Source organism: Parasteatoda tepidariorum, chromosome 3, assembly GCF_043381705.1.
Source record: "Parasteatoda tepidariorum isolate YZ-2023 chromosome 3, CAS_Ptep_4.0, whole genome shotgun sequence".
Classification (NCBI taxonomy): Eukaryota; Metazoa; Arthropoda; class Arachnida; order Araneae; family Theridiidae; genus Parasteatoda; species Parasteatoda tepidariorum.
The window spans coordinates 69,922,814-69,941,199 of NC_092206.1; the positions used below are offsets into that span (position 1 = coordinate 69,922,814).

The 18,386-nt window shown below is 29.7% G+C and overlaps 1 protein-coding gene across 5 annotated transcripts in view; it reads right to left on the bottom strand.

Annotated features, from left to right (window-relative positions):
* Nucleotides 1-3,223: 3,223 nt before the first annotated feature.
* Nucleotides 3,224-18,386, bottom strand: part of LOC107444052 (putative sodium-dependent multivitamin transporter) — a 31,101-nt gene continuing 15,938 nt past the window's right edge. For 4 of the 5 annotated variants that reach the window (XM_016058106.4, XM_016058104.4, XM_016058103.4 and 1 more), the window contains exons 6-13: nt 17,995-18,135; nt 16,255-16,390; nt 13,010-13,217; nt 10,833-10,987; nt 8,675-8,919; nt 5,143-5,252; nt 4,233-4,334; nt 3,224-3,498 (exon numbers count right to left, since the gene is read on the bottom strand). In XM_016058106.4, the coding sequence (XP_015913592.1) occupies nt 3,470-3,498; nt 4,233-4,334; nt 5,143-5,252; nt 8,675-8,919; nt 10,833-10,987; nt 13,010-13,217; nt 16,255-16,390; nt 17,995-18,135 (1,126 nt within the window). In that variant the 3' untranslated portion in view covers nt 3,224-3,469. The remainder of the gene's footprint in view (nt 3,499-4,232; nt 4,335-5,142; nt 5,253-8,674; nt 8,920-10,832; nt 10,988-13,009; nt 13,218-16,254; nt 16,391-17,994; nt 18,136-18,386) is intronic. The other variant, XM_071178815.1, reaches the window with a different exon arrangement.

Genomic DNA, 18,386 nt, shown 5'->3' on the forward strand with positions numbered 1-18,386 from the left:
CCAGAACTTTTTACCATTTATTCGTTACTTTTTACAGAAGTATTTGTACTTTACTACTTACTTTTTGAAAGTAACTTTCCTATGTATACCCTTAGTAGCAAAATTCAAAAAGAGAAAGAAAAAACACGCAACAATTTATCATTCTAATAATTTTAATTCTTCAGCTGATTGTTAGAAATATAGAAATATAAATTGAATAATAATAATTGATCATAACAATCATAATAATTGAATCATAATTGATAAATAGAAATATAAATTGAATAATGCTTTTGCTACAGTGATTCAATTTATATTTCTTATAAAAAATAGAGCTGATGAATTAGGTTATAACTTGTAACATAGAATGAATAAAGTTTAAAAGTAAGGACAATTTTAAAAGCAAATACGAAAATTCATCTCCAATTCTTAGGCACCACGGAATCTTAAAAGCATTTAATTTCAAACCAAACTATCAAGGAAATGAAAGAATGTGACTTACCTTGAGTATGATGTTTAACTTGTTAAAATAAACTTAATTCTGCAAATAAATATTTTAAACAAAGTAAAAAGAAATGGGATAAAAAATAGCTCGGCTCACTTTAACTGTCATCATCTTAAATCGTGCAATAACTTACAGCTATGAAAACCAACCTTTGCCTGAACCTTTACTTTAATCATAACGTTATCTTTACTGTTTTATCACATGAATGGTCATCTAAACAATTCCGTGATTCTGTTAGTGGTATTACGCGGAAAATAGGACTCTTGTATACTTGAATGAAACGAGTGATAATCTGTAAAGCATCTTGCCAGACATGAATGATACAATGTATTTAGAAATTTTGCAGCTGTTCACAAATTTTATTTTTAATTTGTATGCAAGTGTAATACAATATTTTAAGAACTCATTTCTCTATATAACAATAGGCTGGATCAACACAGTCTTTCCATTGCTGTCAGTGCATTTTTATTGGCCGGGAAATCACATGGTAGGATGCAGTTTTCAAACATTGACTTCCTTTTTGCTTTGGTTGTCATGAGCAAAAAATTAATAAAAATCATGCATGTATTGTTTATCTATAAGTTTATATGTGAGGCTATTATTACGTTTTTGATTTTAACTGGGCACTTGCACTTCGAGAAGAGGAAGATCAAAATATACCCACCCATGTGACCTTTGACGTCAGCGCTAGATGATCGTCAATAAACAAAATGGCGTGTCAAAGTTAAACCAAGCTTTTCCACACGAGTTAGAATGTTAATTAACGTCAATTTAATAAAATACAGCTCCGTATCGTACATTGAATTTGTTGGAATATAATTCTTTCTTAAATTCAATGCAATTTATTTATGTATTTTATTGTAAAGCGTGATATATTTTTGCTTTGTGTACCTGGCAACTTCGATGCATAATTAGTTTCTTTATGTTCTACATGACGTCGTGTCTGTTTTTGTGTTAAGTCAGAAATATAGGGTGAAAGAATTTTAAATCACTTTGAAAGAATATTTGTGAGGGACTATAGAATGTATCACTTAAGAGAACTGATACTTGACTGCGTAAATTAGCTCGATATAGAATGGAAAGAATAGTTGCTAACGTAAGAAAATGTCACGTTTTCAACAACCAATCAGGCTCGAGATACCCACACTATGTCACTTGCAGGCATCCCATTGTTCCCTAAATTAAGATTTTAAAACTAAGAGAATTGTTTTTTTTAATTATGACGTACTTCCATGCTACATTTAAAGAAAAAGTTACTTTAATCGGCATCTAATCTCATTAATTGTATTACAATTGCATTATTTTAATTTGGGTAAATTACATTAAAATTAAAGAGATTCATTAAGTGATTTAGAACTTAACGATCAGTTTTATGCACAATATAATGCATGCAAAAATTGTATTTACTACATCCGTCCATTTTGCAAGCGAAATTATTAAATTACGGTTGTGAACTCTCTGAATTTTTTATAACAATATACTTTTATTTTCAAATGTTATTTTCAAAAATGATTACTCAGAAAAATTACTAGTGTTCACTAATAGATCTTAAAAAAATCAAAAGGGAAATATTTGGTCGTGGGAAATGGTAACAGATTTTTCGTTATAATTTTAACTTTCGTGGAAAAAATAAAAATCATTGTCTATTAATGCTGATGAGACAAAATCAACATTTTTGATCAATACTTTGTAAGGAGAATTGAATTTTAACTTGTAAAGAGAATTAAATTGAGGACTCTTCTCAATTCACAAAATTTTCCTGTTATAATTTTCTGACCTTCATCATTCATAGAAAAAAAAATCCTTGAAATTTGTCAAAAACGAAGGGAATAATATTTAAAATGGAATTAGGGAAAAGACAAAAAAAAAAATACGGTAAACTCTGGTGCAAAATCAGGTAGGGTATCAAGCACATGCCTTCGCAAAGGCTGACGGCTTACTGAACAAGCGGTGTGTATAAGTTTAAGTAACAAAGTGCTCGCTAATTCCTCGTTACTGAACGTTTTCTCGCTAATTGTGGTGAGGAAGTTCGGAAAAGGGGTGCCAGTTCATGTACATTCCGTGTCATCCCACTAGCGTCAATGTTCGTGAACTCATGTTGTTTCTACAATATGTGGTATTTTTTTTATCTATTTTCGTGACATTTATACCACAGTCGTGAAATTATAGAGTCCTGGAAAACGTTGCCAGGTGTGTAACCGTGATTGAGTAGAGTGTGTATGCAAATACTATGTGGATTACATCCCACTATTTTATTTTTCATTTTATAACCATCGTTGAAGAACCGACTCAATTTTCTTGTAATTTTCAAACCGATCCAGAAGACAAGAAACTCCTAGATCAAGTATTGGGAGAAATTTGCCTTTATTTTCATAATTTAAAATATCGCCGGCAATAACTAATTACCATATTTCAGATAACTCCCTTGAATCATTAATATTGAGTCCCAGAACGTGAAAAACTGATCATTAGATCCAAAGTTACATAGGGTGGCTCGTTTTCTTATTTTTTGACACAGTGTGCCATACTTTACACAGCAAAAGGCTATGAAAAGTTTCTGCTTTGAGATCATTGGTTATGAAACATAATCTTTTAAATATAGATTTATTAAAATTATTTTTATTTAACTTAGCCTTTACTAGTTGCTTTTAATTATTATGTCTGTTTACTGAAACATGAAAATATGTCTTGAAATATTTATCAACCGAAATAATCAGAAAGAAAAACGTATGAACACAATTACAATTCCTTACATTTTTATTACCAACTGCAATTACATTGAAATTTTCATTTCCAGTCATTGGGAAACTCTCCTTTTATAAAATTCACGCAATGAATTGTTTAGACAAACAACATTTCTTTTTTTGAAAAAGGAGATTTTTTGTAAAAATCCTTGCTCATAACTGGATTTTTTTTTTTAATTTTGCCATCCTGTACAAAAATGTAGCTGTCATCAATAGAAGTCAACAATAATAGATTTCTGTATCATCTAACCACTTTCATTTCATTCAAGTCTGGAAGATAAAGCTATTGATTAACAGAGGCTTTCATGGTCAAATATATACAACGTTATTTCAAAATAAACGGTATCATGTTTTGAAATTTTAAAAAAGTAAGCTAAAAAAGATTCGTAGCTTTTATCAGCGGGAAAAATGAAAATAAAATACTGAAAGTGACTCCAGAAAACATTTTACTTCCCTCCCATCATAAAAGCAATTGTAGCAATTTTTTTTTCAAAATATGAAGTACTTTTCTCTTAATATTTTGAAGCGTTGGCCTTTCTTACATATTGCAATAAATAATTTTACAATGTTAAATAATGAGGAGAATTTGAAAAGTAAAAATATGAATAAAAAATTTTTTTGAAACTTTGTCACATAACAATTTTTTTTTAAACCGTACTTTTAACTATAATCTAAAGCTAAAAAGGGCTTAAAACTTATTTTGTTACCAAAAACATATTTTGCAAGAAAAAGTAATAAGAAAAAATAAATAAGAAAAAGAAAACTTAGGTTTTCCAGTGGCACAACTTGCTGTTTCTTCTGCGAAATGGAAGAAAATATGGTAACTGAATCCGTAAATTATCATAGTACCTAATTCTTTATTTTGTGTAGTTAAAATTATATGTTGGTGAACTTTAAAAAAAAAAGTGTATGCTAACATTGAATCTGGTCAAAAAATTTATTTGATTTTTTTCAAAAAGGCATTGATCAGTTTTGCTCATGTGCTTAACATATCAAATTCTTACCTTTTTTCATATTTGTCTTCGACTTGGAACTAGAAGAATTTCTATTACAGAAACACTTCATAATAGGACTGATTAGCTCTGGAGACACTTCTTTAGTTTCTCCTAAAACAATTATATTCATACACTTAAGATTCATAGTAGAATAAATCAGCATAAATTTTATAATAGTATCCAAATACAAGTAACACACTAATCATTTTTTCAAACCACCTAGCTAATTAAAGATGAATATGTAAGGTAGATGAGATAGCTAAGTAGTCGGACAGACAGATTGAGAATTCTTTTCTTAGCGCTATGTTAACCTTATATGGTTACATACATGAAAATACTATTATACATACATGAATACTATTATGCATAAAAATACAGTATTTTTTAGTTTGTTTGCAAAATTTTTTAAAAGAGAAGTAGCTTTCTAATAATAAAACTATAATTTTATCAAAAACATTTACTTTTCATTGAACACTGAACATTCTGTCCTCTCACAAATTACAAATATTGTTCAATTGCGTAATCTTTCAATTTTAAATCCAAAATTGAATTTTGATCTGGAAATGAATTAGTCTTCTAGAAGGATTGACATATGTCATTTGTCTACTATTGGACCTAAGCACTTAGATTCCTGCTGATAGCTATTGAAAAGCTTGGTACAGTAACAAGGTAAGTAAAAATATTCTGAATTTTAATCTATTACTGATAATGTACAATATAGCTTCTCCGATTAGTGCAAGAAACAATTACGAGTGTAAGACTTCTATCCCTAAAATTATTCTTAGAATAAAGTTATATAAATCTATTGACTTTTTAACTTTCATTTTGCTCTTCCTAACATTTTCAGAATGTGAACTTACCTCGTTACTGCACCAAGACCCTCAGTTGTAGAACATAAAATATTTATAATTATACTTGCCATTAACGATGTTTATAATGATGCTTGAAAAGTATCCAATGATATAAGTAAGAAAGAAACCTACTGCAACAGTCCACATGAATGATATTCTATACAACGGAAATATATACCTGTAAAAGAAAATCAGACAAGAAAGAAGGTTCTTTTAGCCATCAGTAATTTTCGCTTAAAAATAATATGGGTTTAAAATATCAAATACAAGGAGACGATTATTAAGCTATTTTGAAATAAAGAGTAAAATTTTCAAAAACTAATAAATTTAAAAATTTTTTATAAGTTTAAGAAGAAACTAAGAATATTCGAATCTAATTTATGACTTTTCCGGAATAAGTAGTCGTCCGTAATATAACGCCGACGGGAGGCAAAATTCTTTAAAACTTGCTGAAATGTAGATATATCGATTCTTTTTTAAACTTTAATATGTCCATAGTGTTATTTGTGTGATTTTTCTCTTTAATACTGTCTTAACTCTTCCGGCCCTACTGGGACATCTATATCTCACGGACGAAAAAGCCACTGGGACATATATGTCCCGTCTAAAAATTCGTTGGCACACATTTGTCCACAGCCCCACTTACAATTGCCCAAATTGTTAAGTTTTCATTTATTTTTAAATAATATTGTTATTTTTACTTTATTTGATTTATTATAGCAGTAATTTTTATTTTTTTGGAAAAGAGAAAACTGGGTTTGAAGTGAATAAAATATGATTACGGTCACAAATACCTATTAGCGTTAATCAGGTAATTAATGCCCAAATAACAGTCTTTGACGATGGATAAGCACCTAGAGTAACTATATATTTATACATTTTCTTCGAATGATGAACAACAGGAGAGTAAAGAAAAGAAAATTAATACGTATCTTGAATTTCAGCGCAAAATTTTAAATGAATCTTGCCTTCGATTCGAAAGTTATCAAGATTTTTTTTCATATATTTTAATAATTTGCCATTTTATTAACGATCACAATTACCAGAACAGAAATTTCATTTAATTTGATGTTGTTTCTTGTAAGAACTTTAGCATTAAAAAATACATTAAATTAGAAAAGGTATTCCATGGTAGGTAAATGTCTCAGCAAGAGTTTGCTATGAGTGTGATTCATCAAGATTTTAATGTTTGTATAAGTTTAGTAAACTTTATTTTTTATTAATAAAATATCGCATCTTGCACTAAGAAAAAGTATGGTATAAAAGTACTATGCGACTATGGTAAAATGTACAGCTTTTCTTGCTCTATGGGGAAGTCTCAGTAGTTTTTTACCGATGGGCTTTGGTAATGATTCTGATACAATTAACAATAAAATATGGTTTTACAATCTGTGTTAAATTTAGTTTATCGTGATACTTTTGAGCATGGCATAAAAACACCCTATTCAATTAAAATTAAATTACAGTGTCGTGTTTTTTACGAAATTTGTAGTAATATGAACTATAATTTTGAAACCAGAATTTCAGATAAATCGTTACCATATGAACAGGAAAAGTATCTAATATAAGTTGTTTTATTATCAGAATTATGATTTGCTTTGCCAGGCATGCCATTGACTATAAAGTACTAAAATTTTACCAGACTTTTATTTTCTGTTTAAGTTGACAAAAGGAGAAAATACTTATTCTCTGTCATATTTATTTCTCTTTCATCTCTAAATTTTGTCTAACGAGCAAGCTGAATTTAATGTAAATCATCTTTACTTTCTCGATAGCGATTCGTCGCATTTTTGCTACCTTTTTCCTTATTTAAATATCGGAGTATAACTTTTGATACGCAGATAGTTTCAATCGGTGCTTTCTTTTGACAGAAATTCAAGAATATGTGTTACGTACAATATTAATAAAATGTCCTATAAGTTTAGAGTTTACATTATATATGAGGACTTTAGTCTAAGTAATGGTAAGTAGTATTTTCAAATTGTTAAGTGCTTTTGAAGAGTGAGTGCTTTTGAAGAAAAATAGCACGAAATATCGTAATATACTCTAACTCTTAAGATATTTCTGGATATTATGTTGTTGTTTCTAATGACGCTTGGACAATCCAAGCGCACCAGTCATTAGCCTTTTGCTAATTAAGTCAAAAAAATACGGCTTTCGTTTGATAAGGGAGCATATCACAAGGGTGACAGTACGTTTTGGCTCCAAACCCCTAGAATAGATTGCAGCACCACTCATTCAGGAGGCCACGACTCATTCGTTTCTCCAACATTGTTCATTCGTTTTTCCAGATTCTTGCACCAACGATATTGCTCAGCGATGGACCACAGGACTTTCAATTCCACAGATTTTAGAACATGTATAGTTCGCTCACCCGGAGTTGACCCTTGGCTATGCCTTCATCATGGAGTATCCGACGATACTATTACACTATTTTGGAAGGATGTGAACAATCCTGAACAAGTATGTTATTTGGCGATCATACGACAAAAATATTTATTTCGCAGTCTCCATGTGCATTTTTTTAACATTACATATTTCATAAATTCAATGACATTTCTCTCTTTTGAGTGAATAATTTGTCCTTTTTGAGACATTTTGTTGGAAAACAGCAGCTCTTAAATATAAAATACATTTAACTAGCTTGAGTAACGTAAGCGACTGAAAAAGAATTCACTGTTTGCGTTTGACGAGCAAGGGTTGTCTCACTTTCAAGCATGGAGATGTTTCTCCTCTTACTCCCCCACTGAAAAGAACTATGCTCTCGAGGAGGTGCAGCCAATTCCTGGTGAACGAACTATTATATATTGCATGTAATCGGTGGATCGTTTTGGAGTCTAGGATCGATAATACTGTTCCCAAATGAAATATTCCGAAAACTTATGATCAACTTTTCACGAAGCAAAACTTAAGAACGATTTAACATCTCTGTCAACTTATTATCCTAGATCTTTTATGCACATAAGCATATTGCAGTGCTAGAATTTCCATTCTACAATTATGGTGAAATAAACGGCAGCAGTTTGTTCATCCGTAAAGTTTATCGTACAGAACATATTTTAGCTGTAAGGTTTTGAAACCCTTTTATACTAAGTACGGTTAAGAAACCATGAAAACAAAACTATGCAGTTTTTAACCTTTTACATTTATCATGGTTTCAAATCCTCAAAAAAGAATTTTTAATGGATATTGAGACAGTTTAGCAGCTCTGCATTTCTGTCATCTATGCATGAATACGAGTATCGCTTTCTAACAGCTCAGGGTTAGAAATTGATGGGTGCATACCTCTGGAAACTCTTCATGTGTTAAAGGTAATGGAGAAAATATTGTGGTGTCAACGCTGGAACTTGAACCTCCGTTCTGTCGGTCATGAGATTGACAGATTAGCCTTCTCTGTTGTAACATGTAATTATCTGCAAGGAACTGGCTACATCAGGTGGGTCTAGTTGGTGCGATAAAATTCTGGTTACAGTGCGTAGATAAATAAATGGGAAGTAATAGCAAAATAGAGTATTTTAACGATAATAGTATTACTATGTAACGGAGAGCCTGTAAAAAAAGGAACAATTACAAAGAAATATTTTCATATATATGACTTACTCAGTATTATCATTTTCCACTTTTATATCTGTTTTATTTTCAAAACCAGCTATATAATTCGCATGGCTGTTGCTACTGTCAGCGTATTCTGTTGCATTCAAAAAATTAATCATTATGGAAGAGTTAACTTTTGGACAGCCTTCTATTGAAACTGGAAGTGCATCGTGCTTAGTGGAGTAAGCAACAATACCAAATCCTATCCATGATGAAATTCCCATTCCAATCAAGAAACCAATTATAACACCCTGTTATAATAAAAATAAAACGTTTATTTAAAAAAAATAAAAGTTAGAAAAAATTGCATTTTTTGAAGTTATTATTTCATAAAGCGCATTTTGTGAAAAAGAGAAATTTGCGGGAAAGAAAAAGTATCTTTGTTTTTAATTTTTGTAAGAATTGGAGAGATTACCCTTTTGACACAAATGAGACACCAGCGTCCTTTTTATACATTTTTTCTCTGACACTCTAATTAAAAACAAAAGTATATTTTGGTATTTTTTAATTAAAAAAAAGAGTTTATATGAAAAACATTTATTCTAATAATAATAATATAATATAATAATAATAATAATATAATAATAATACTATATTAATATAATTATAGAAATAATTATTCATTCTTCGCGTTGATGGTCATGGTCACAAAATTTTTAAATGGTGGAACCAATTATTTTCATCAAAACGTTATCGTCACAGTAAAAAAAAATTCATTTNTATTTATATAATAATAATAATAATATAAAAATTTTATTTATAGTCAAAATATATCAATAAATGTTCTGCGTGCGAAAAAAATTTCACTGAGGAATTATTGCTTTACTTAGATCTCTCTTGGATCAAAATAACTGCAAATAAGTGCAAACATGAAAAATTATTGTTTGTATTTGAGCCGCGTTTGGAAGATTTTACCTACAATGAAAAAGTCACCGGTGTTTCATGCTATATTTCATATCCATAAATTATTAAAATGCTAATTATAAAAATTTCGTTTATTTATATCTAAATTAATACAAAATAATTTAAAAAATGTTCTGCAATGAAGAGTTAATAAGAAAACTTTTTTCAACTTGTTAATTTTTTCTCATTTGTTTTCAAGGGAAAAAAAAGATTGAATTTGAAAGATTGCTTTTGTTCCCTTTTAAGAGATATAGATAAAAATAAAGTTTGAACCTTCAATTCAAATTAATTTTTGTATTTCACAAAAACTAGATTCATAACAAATTCCTTGAAAAACGTTAAAAAGTATGAATTAAAAGAACAAAATAGTTAACTTTAAAAGAAAATCATAAATTTAGTTATTACTCAATGATGATTTACGAACATGGATAAGATCCTGTAAAAAGAATAAAATTTTAAATTTATTGAATTTACAAATTCAACCATAAATAAATGCATTTACTTAATTCTCTAAAAAGCCAATAATTTTAAAAACTTCTGATATTTACTTGATTTTACACTATTTAATACTCATATTTTTACGCACAATCTCAATGGAGCATTTATGTATCATATTCATGGAAAAAACTTGCTAATTACATAATTGTACCAATGATTTAATTTGAGAAATGAGGCAAAAATAGCTTACTTTCCTTACATAAATTTCTTTTTCTCGACAGGTGTGGATTTTTGGTATTCAAAATTCCGTTGTTAGTCGCATTTGAGAATTTGAAATTTAAATATCGTATCTCTACTTGTGTAGTCAGGAGAGCGAGTTTTAATTTAAATTTTTTCATTTTATCACAGGAATTAATTAAGCAAATTAAAAAAATATTTCCTTACAATGAGAAAAAAACTTGGTTCAAAAATAATTGCTTTATTTTTTTTCATAATTATATTATATTTAATATGATAATTGCTGAAAAATGTAGAAAATGTAAGAAATGTAAAATGTAAAAAATGTAAAAAATGAAGGCAAAATATTATGAAAAAATCCTGAATTTCAATAAAATCATTTTTAAGTGCTTCTTAAAGCTTTAAAAAAAACAAAAAAAACAGTAAAATCGTTTTTTTCCCCTTTTTTTTAAAAATTTTTCAACCGATTTGGCTTTAAATTCTAGCTTTAATTCTATAAATCAAAACGATGTAAAAATTTGTTTACATTGTAATTAGTTAAAGCATTTTACGAACTTTTAGATTAAAACAGGAAACTTTGAATTACTTTTTCATTACTTCTAGTAGTAAACATGCCCAAGAGAAACACAGCCAGAACAGGTCCTCCAAGACATCCAAATACAGTGACACTAAGTTGTACCAAACTTCCAACTGAGGCAAACACAAACGTTAAAGCGATGCAAAGAAGACCATAGAAAAATGCTAAAATAAAGTAAAATAGTTATTTTAGTTGATATTTTGATTTCAAAATCACTAATTTTGAAAGAGTAAAAGGGAAAAGAGAAAACACTTCATGCAATATTACAGTACATGCATTTTTATTTAAAATTAAATATTCATTGCTTATTACATTGTTTTCAAAAAAATTATGTAATTCTTGTATTACGCAAACATATAATTTAAATTTCTAAAAGTTAGCTTGCTCTTATGACATCTTGAAGTTTAATGCAAAATTTACAATATAAAAAATTTCAAAATGTTTCGAATTAAGCTTAAATTGTTTGGCTGAAAAGGGGGGAACAAGCGTTCGAATCATAGATCCACCAAACCTTAAAGATTTGTTTGAAAAAGGACAACATCGTAAGAAAATTGGAAAACAAATATATAATGGTTGGCAGCTTGACATTCTTGGAAGGGCCTGTGCTATCGAGCCATTGATGAAGAAAGAATTATGACTGTCCATCTGAATTGACGGAGCAGTAATTGACGGAAATATATTTAAAGAACAATTTAGGTGAAAACTGAATTATCCACATCTTATTATTATTTTTTTTTTTTTTTTGAGATTCATTTCCATTTTTCCCTATATTAAATTTCATTTGTTGGAGACATAGACAAAATTTTATCCACGTTTTCAAGCACTTTTCATATGTGATATCATTCTTTTACTTGTTATTTGATGAGATATAATTTTTTTAAACAATCTAGTAGTCTAAAGTACTGGGATAAAGTAACAGAGCAAATGTAAAAATGCAATATGGCTCACTCTCAACACATGCTTAAATTAAGAAAGAATGGCAATCAATTCACTGTTGTATGATATCCGCTTGTTTTCCTGCTTAAAAAATTCGATCCTAAATCGTCAGTTTTTCATATAATTTTCCCTCTAAGCATCAGCCCTGGCTTCTCTCGAACTTTTAGATCCAATTTTTCCTGCAAAATAATCCGGTTAAATCTGGTTTCTCTGAAATGAAAATTGGAGTGAGATGAAAACTCCCAGTGCAATTTTACCCTCGTGCTCAAAGCTTGGAGGGTTAGAGCAGATGTTGATGAAAAAAAAACTCTGAATATTTGCTCATTAATGACTCACTTGCACCACGGGAAGGAATCAAATGATTCAAATGAATTAAGAGTCGTCTCTTAATTTTATCAAGTTTATCATATTTCTAACAAGTGATATTAGTTTAAAAATTTTCTCGGCACCCATTCGTTCCTTATCAGAACCTACATCATCATAGTTAGCCAGACAGCCCAATGTGAGCCAATGCCTTCCCCTGAAGATTTCTCCACGACAACTTCCGATTTATCTTTGATCTCCAATTCTTTTCATTAATTGAGAGAAAATCAGACTCCACTGAGTCAGCCCATCTCAACCGTGGCCTTCCCCGCTTTCTTTTTCCAGTGGGTCTAAAAAGCAGTATCTTTTTTATTGTGTTGTCGTCACTCATTCGAATCACGTGGGCGATACAATTCATTCTATTTACACTACAAAATTCACCAAACCAGTGACACATTAAAATAACAACAACAAAAATGCGCAAATGTTAAGATAAACCTTATTTTTTAGAAATATGGAACATAAATACATTTGAGTCTGTATCACATTGTTTTTTTAAAAAGATCAATAAGATATTAAATATAAAGGAGAAAGATTCTAATACGAAATTATCTACATAAAAACTTCACATAAAATCTCCCAATTTCGTTATGAAATGTACTTCTTAAGTGATCTGTAGAAATTATGAATCTATTGAATTAAAGATTCTACAGATTCTTTTGAAAAAAAATAACCTTGATCCTATACATTTTTATATCTATAACACTTTTTTTTTCAAAAACCAGTCGGGTCAGCAAAAACATATCTTCATGAGTTATTTATATTAAAGCTAGACATTTTACCATGTAATACTATTTTTTTCAATAGGCAAAGATTTTTTTAGTGTTCTGAGAAAACTATGTTTGGAGAAAAATAAAGAAATAAAAATTTCAACATAATTTACTTACTTATTAATTGAGCTATTATTGATAGTTTTATTTCTGATAAATTTTTCGATAACACAAATGGCCGAATCAAATCCTGCATTGTTACTACCGTAAGGGAATTCACACACGAAGATACAGTGCTTAACGAAGCACTAAATATTCCACAAATGCATATACCAGCCAATCCAGGATAGTTTTCAAGACTAATCATCATAAAATAAGGCAATAACTGAAAATAAATGATATACCATTACAAAATGTTTTTCAAACAGCTTTATAATTAATTATTGATATCGTAGAACAGTGCTTCCCAAAGTGTGGTACGCGTACTCCCAGGGGTACGGGAATATTTTAGAGGGGGTACGAGCTCTTTCACAAAATATCTTGCAACAAACGAAAATTTCAAAAATTTGTATTGAGAAACAAAGCTGACCATGAAAATTTACAATTACGTAGTTTTCTATTGGCTATTTTTTGCAGAGTTAGCAGTTAATAATTAGTGGTGTCAACAGTCAGTTGTGATTTTTAACTTTTGTGCAATTTTTTATAGTGAAAAATACATTCATATTTTTATTAGTGACGCACAGCGTTACTAACAATTTAGAAAGGGTACACAGAAGTCATAAGTTTGGGAAACACTGTCGTGGAACAATAGGCAGTATATTCTAATATAGCTATATAATAATATTTCTAAATTCTAAAATAGCGGAGAAATTTAACAAACAAAAAAAAAATAGTGCGTGGAGTCCCTCCGCGCGGAAGAAGTTAAACTTCCCAACCTGCGACGTTAATTGTAGAAGAATCAGCAGTCGTAGAAGGATCACTAGTCCTATTCAACGACTCTTTTTCCTGCTCCGCTCGCTTCCGTGCTCTGTAATCACGGTAATATTGTGCATTTTTCCCTCGTCGACCTCTTGAACCAGTGGAAGTGCTTGTGGTCGCCTCATCGTCACGCCCTGGAAAATGTATTTGTATTAATAATGTATGTGAATGCGCCATAATGTAATTTCAGAAGAGAAAACCTAACAATCAATTAACAGATATTAACAAGAGACGTAACTTGACATAACCTTAAATCCGTCGCATTGTCCGTGGGATTGTTTTCACTCATTTTTTACAATTGTTATCCACTAAATTTGATAATAAAAAATATTACCCTATTAAATTATATGTGTATCAAAACAAACTGAAAAAATATTTATAAAAAAACAATACTTTTATGACTTTTATAATTTTTTATGCTAGTGAGAACCAAAACAATATGGAAATGAATGCGGGAAAACTAGATCCTTCCACGTGATTTCCCGGCCAATAAAAATGTAGCGTTAAGCGTTTAACGCAACCTTGTTGGAAGTCGCATAAGAAGTATAACTTCAAAAAATGTTAATTTGTGCTATTCAAAATGTCTTAAATGAGAAAATAATTGAATTTGCACACACATGTGAAGTTTAATTCGCTTGCAAACAAATTCCTCAAGTAATCAATAGCAATTATCAGCTGTCTTGTTTGTTTTGGCAAGCATTCTCGCTGTGGATTGTTATGGGCCTCAGATCCATGGAGGTTAAGACTTCGCAATTTCAAAATTACTATAATAATGTGGTCAGCAACGCGCACAATTCACTTTTACTTCCTAGACAATCTAGTACCCATTGGTCAGAAACTAGATGAGCTTTAAGCCTTCTCTGAGGATCAAACTCCAGTCCTTCACAAAGACAGATCAATGAATTTAACAAATGAGGGATCGTTGCTCAGATCTCACTAATTGTATGTTGATTTTTTTTAAACTAAATATCTGTAATCTATCAAACGATCAAAATATTCCAAATATTTGAGTAACTAAATGTCATCCGTCTGATTGATTTTTCAATGAATGGCTTTTGAATCTGGGGACGAGCATCTTGTCAATCAAGCTCAAAAATGGTCTGCACTTAGATATAAATCTCTAAAAATACTTTAAGAAACTTTTAAGCGAAAAAGAAAAAGCAACATGTGTACCACATAGCACAAAAAAAATGTCTAACTTACAAATTTGTTTATGTTTATATTTAGAGTTATATTATGACCTCCTGAAAACAATCCTACTGTCTCAAAACTGTTTTCACAATGCCTCTTGGAAACGAAACTTCTTGGTTATTCATAAAATGCTTTTGATTTAATTTCAATTTATTTTTTCTTAAATCTTTTACAATATTCATTTCAATCTAATATTTTATTTTAAATCAAGACATTTCAAAAACTTGCAACAATAGTCCCTACTCTAATTAGTAATAGAACTTAGCTTCATAACAACCTTCATAATAGAATGCAAGATCGGAACCTAAATACGTCTGCTAAGTGAAAATACCCGGACTAGGGACAATGTCATTTCTAACAAATTCATTAGCCCGACTCGTCTTTTGGTTGATTTAAGAATTTATCGTAAGATTTTTTACAGTAAAGATTACTTACTCTTTATAATTTGTGTTTATTGCATCATCTTTTTTTATTTAGCATACAGCCTCTGGGCATTCGTCCTCTGCTTCAGTCCCCATGCTAAATAAAAATTTATTTATTTTGATAAGTTTCATTTTCCCTTATGCAGTGAGTTTTCTTTCGCCTTAAAACTTCCTGCTTCTGCATGTAATTATGTGTGAGGATTTTAATAATCGGCTAAAGCCAGAAAGATGGATGTTCGATATCCTGAAGATGAAGCTTGAAGATGAAGATGAAGTATGGCACAATATCGAATCTATATATAGTGCATCATAGCTTATCAGATCAAAATACATACCTATCTACTAAATGCATGGTACTACAATAGTTTTTTAGGATAAAGAGTTTTACATTACTTCAATAGTAAATAAAACATACTGTCAATATCCTAAAGACGCCTTTAATATTTCAGAGACGTCCATAAGAATATTTGTATAAGTGTAGCAATAGAAAAAAAGTTTTTATGAAAATGTTGTTGTGTAGTGACGTTAATTGCAAGTATTTTTATTTAATTTTTTTTCTTAATTGCAAATATTTTAATCACAAAATAACTAATATAACAAGAATTTTATGAGAAATATTTCTGGAATGTTCTGTTCTTAATGATATGTTTATTGTCTATTTATATTATCCATAGCTACCTAATCATTCACTCCTTTGCAAAGCTTACCTGCAATTAAGCATAATACCAAGCTTAAAATTAACTCCAAATTTACTCGTGTGATAGTATATTTCTAAATATATTTTAACAAAAATATTTTGAAAAAAATTTATGTTTTGATATTTTTTCTTACTTGGTCTCCTTTGTAAATTGGATTGTTTGGTGGTGACAATGGATCACACTTAGAAAAATAAGCATACAGTACTACACCCACGAAGCAAATCATTAAGTATAGAGCAATAGATATGGGATAGCTCGAAAATAAAGCCCTAGAAAGTAAAAAGAAACTCTTTGAGATAAAAATCGATATTATACTTAGATTGCCTAAATGAAAATTGAATACGTATGACACTATCAAAAATATAGCAGATATAGCATCAATTTCATACGGGATTATAAAAAAAGAGGAGTGCATAAGATATCACATATAACTGACTGAGTAGATCATGTGAGAACATTTAAAATGAATGTAAAGTCGTACTAACGATGGGTGCCCCAGAAATAGAACAATGCATTCTTATAAGAATCTAAATGGCAGAAGGGGAGGAGCGTAATCGGGCATTTTTTATAAAATGATGGTACTTTATGTTGAATAGTGGATAGATGGTGCTTTATGGTGAATATAGGGCAAATGGCTATTTACAAATGGTGTAAAAGTTTTCGTTGAGATAGGGCATTGATTTCGGATTTGTTAAGACCCAGGGCAATCAAACACCCTGATTTCAAATTATTTCATTGCTAATGCTGTTGAAATTGTTAGTTAATCGACTGGACAACTAGTGGCATTTACGTAACACTCGCATTATTTGTCACATTTCTGTAACACTTTATCTAAGATACGAAACAGTACCACCACAACTGCCCAAGAGTAATCATCAATGGCTGATTGCCAATAAAATGTTGCACATTGCTTTCTTCTAGACGCATCTATCATTCTTTAAGTGAGCTCGCGTAAACTGGTTTATTAGCAACGGTTATCTGCGATGGACTCCTTTCACCATATATTATAATACTTAATGGTTGCAATGTCATTGCTTCTGCAATTCAGGTAATGATTTTTAATCTAATATATGCAGCTACTCGATTCCTAAATTATTTATATTAAAAAAATATATATTACTAGTAAGTTAATAATGTTCAATCTTTCCAACTTCATAATGTAAGAAAAAATCGAAAGCAATAAAAAAAAATTATCTGATTCTTTTTCAGTTATAAGTATTTTTCGGAGATATTATGTTGTTTTATTAACTTATCAAGAATTAAAAAAGACTGTAATATTAAAATCCAAAACGTTATTTTGTTAAATCGGAAAATGTTAAAACTAATTTTGAGTTTGTTAAAAATGTTTTTAAACAATATGTAACATGTTTTTAAACAGGTTTTTTAAACAATATAAAACCATTAAAAGCATCATTATTTTTTATATTGAAACATTGATAAAACAAGTAATTTTCTATTGAATTTGGAAGAAAAAAATCACAAGCGATGGCAAATAAAAAATATCAATCATTCGGTCCTCAAAATCCTTTGTTTCTTGTCTTTCTACAGGCAGTAGAATATAATTCCCAAATATGAATTAATTGTAATTACTGTAGAATTTCGATAACCCCTAACAGGATTTTTTTTCATTACATGCGCACTTTTTTTATTGCTATATTTTCAACTTTTATCATCTTTCTTTTGAACACGCAATTTAAGTAATTTGTTATGTATTGCACTAACATTCAAATAATAATGCAAAGCAAAAACCTCTTTTTGTTGTCACTGTAAATAATTTGTAATATATTGCACTAACATTCAAATAATAATGTAAAGCAAAGAACTATTTTTGTCTTCAGGAGAAAAAAATAAGGTATACATCTTGACAACTTACCATCTTGAACGCTTAATGTTCTTTAGTGTCAGCAGTCTTTGAACTTGTATTTGATTTGCACTGAACAATGAGACAGCCACGATAACACCTTGGATTAGAATATTCCATGCAGTATATCGTTTATAAAAACTTAGATCAAACCTGAAATCAAAATCAAATATTTTACACCATTTTTAATATCTTGATTTAAATCTGTTTCAACTGAGAAGTTATATTCGATATATAAATGTGAAATTTTTTTAGACCCAATGTAGATATTAGAAATTTGCCCATCCTCTAAAGGAGAATTTTTTCAACTCTCATGAGCTATTTGAAGGAAGAGAAAATTTTAGCTCCCGTAATTTAAAAACAAATAGTTCTATAAATGTGAATACAGTCTTCCTCAATGTAGC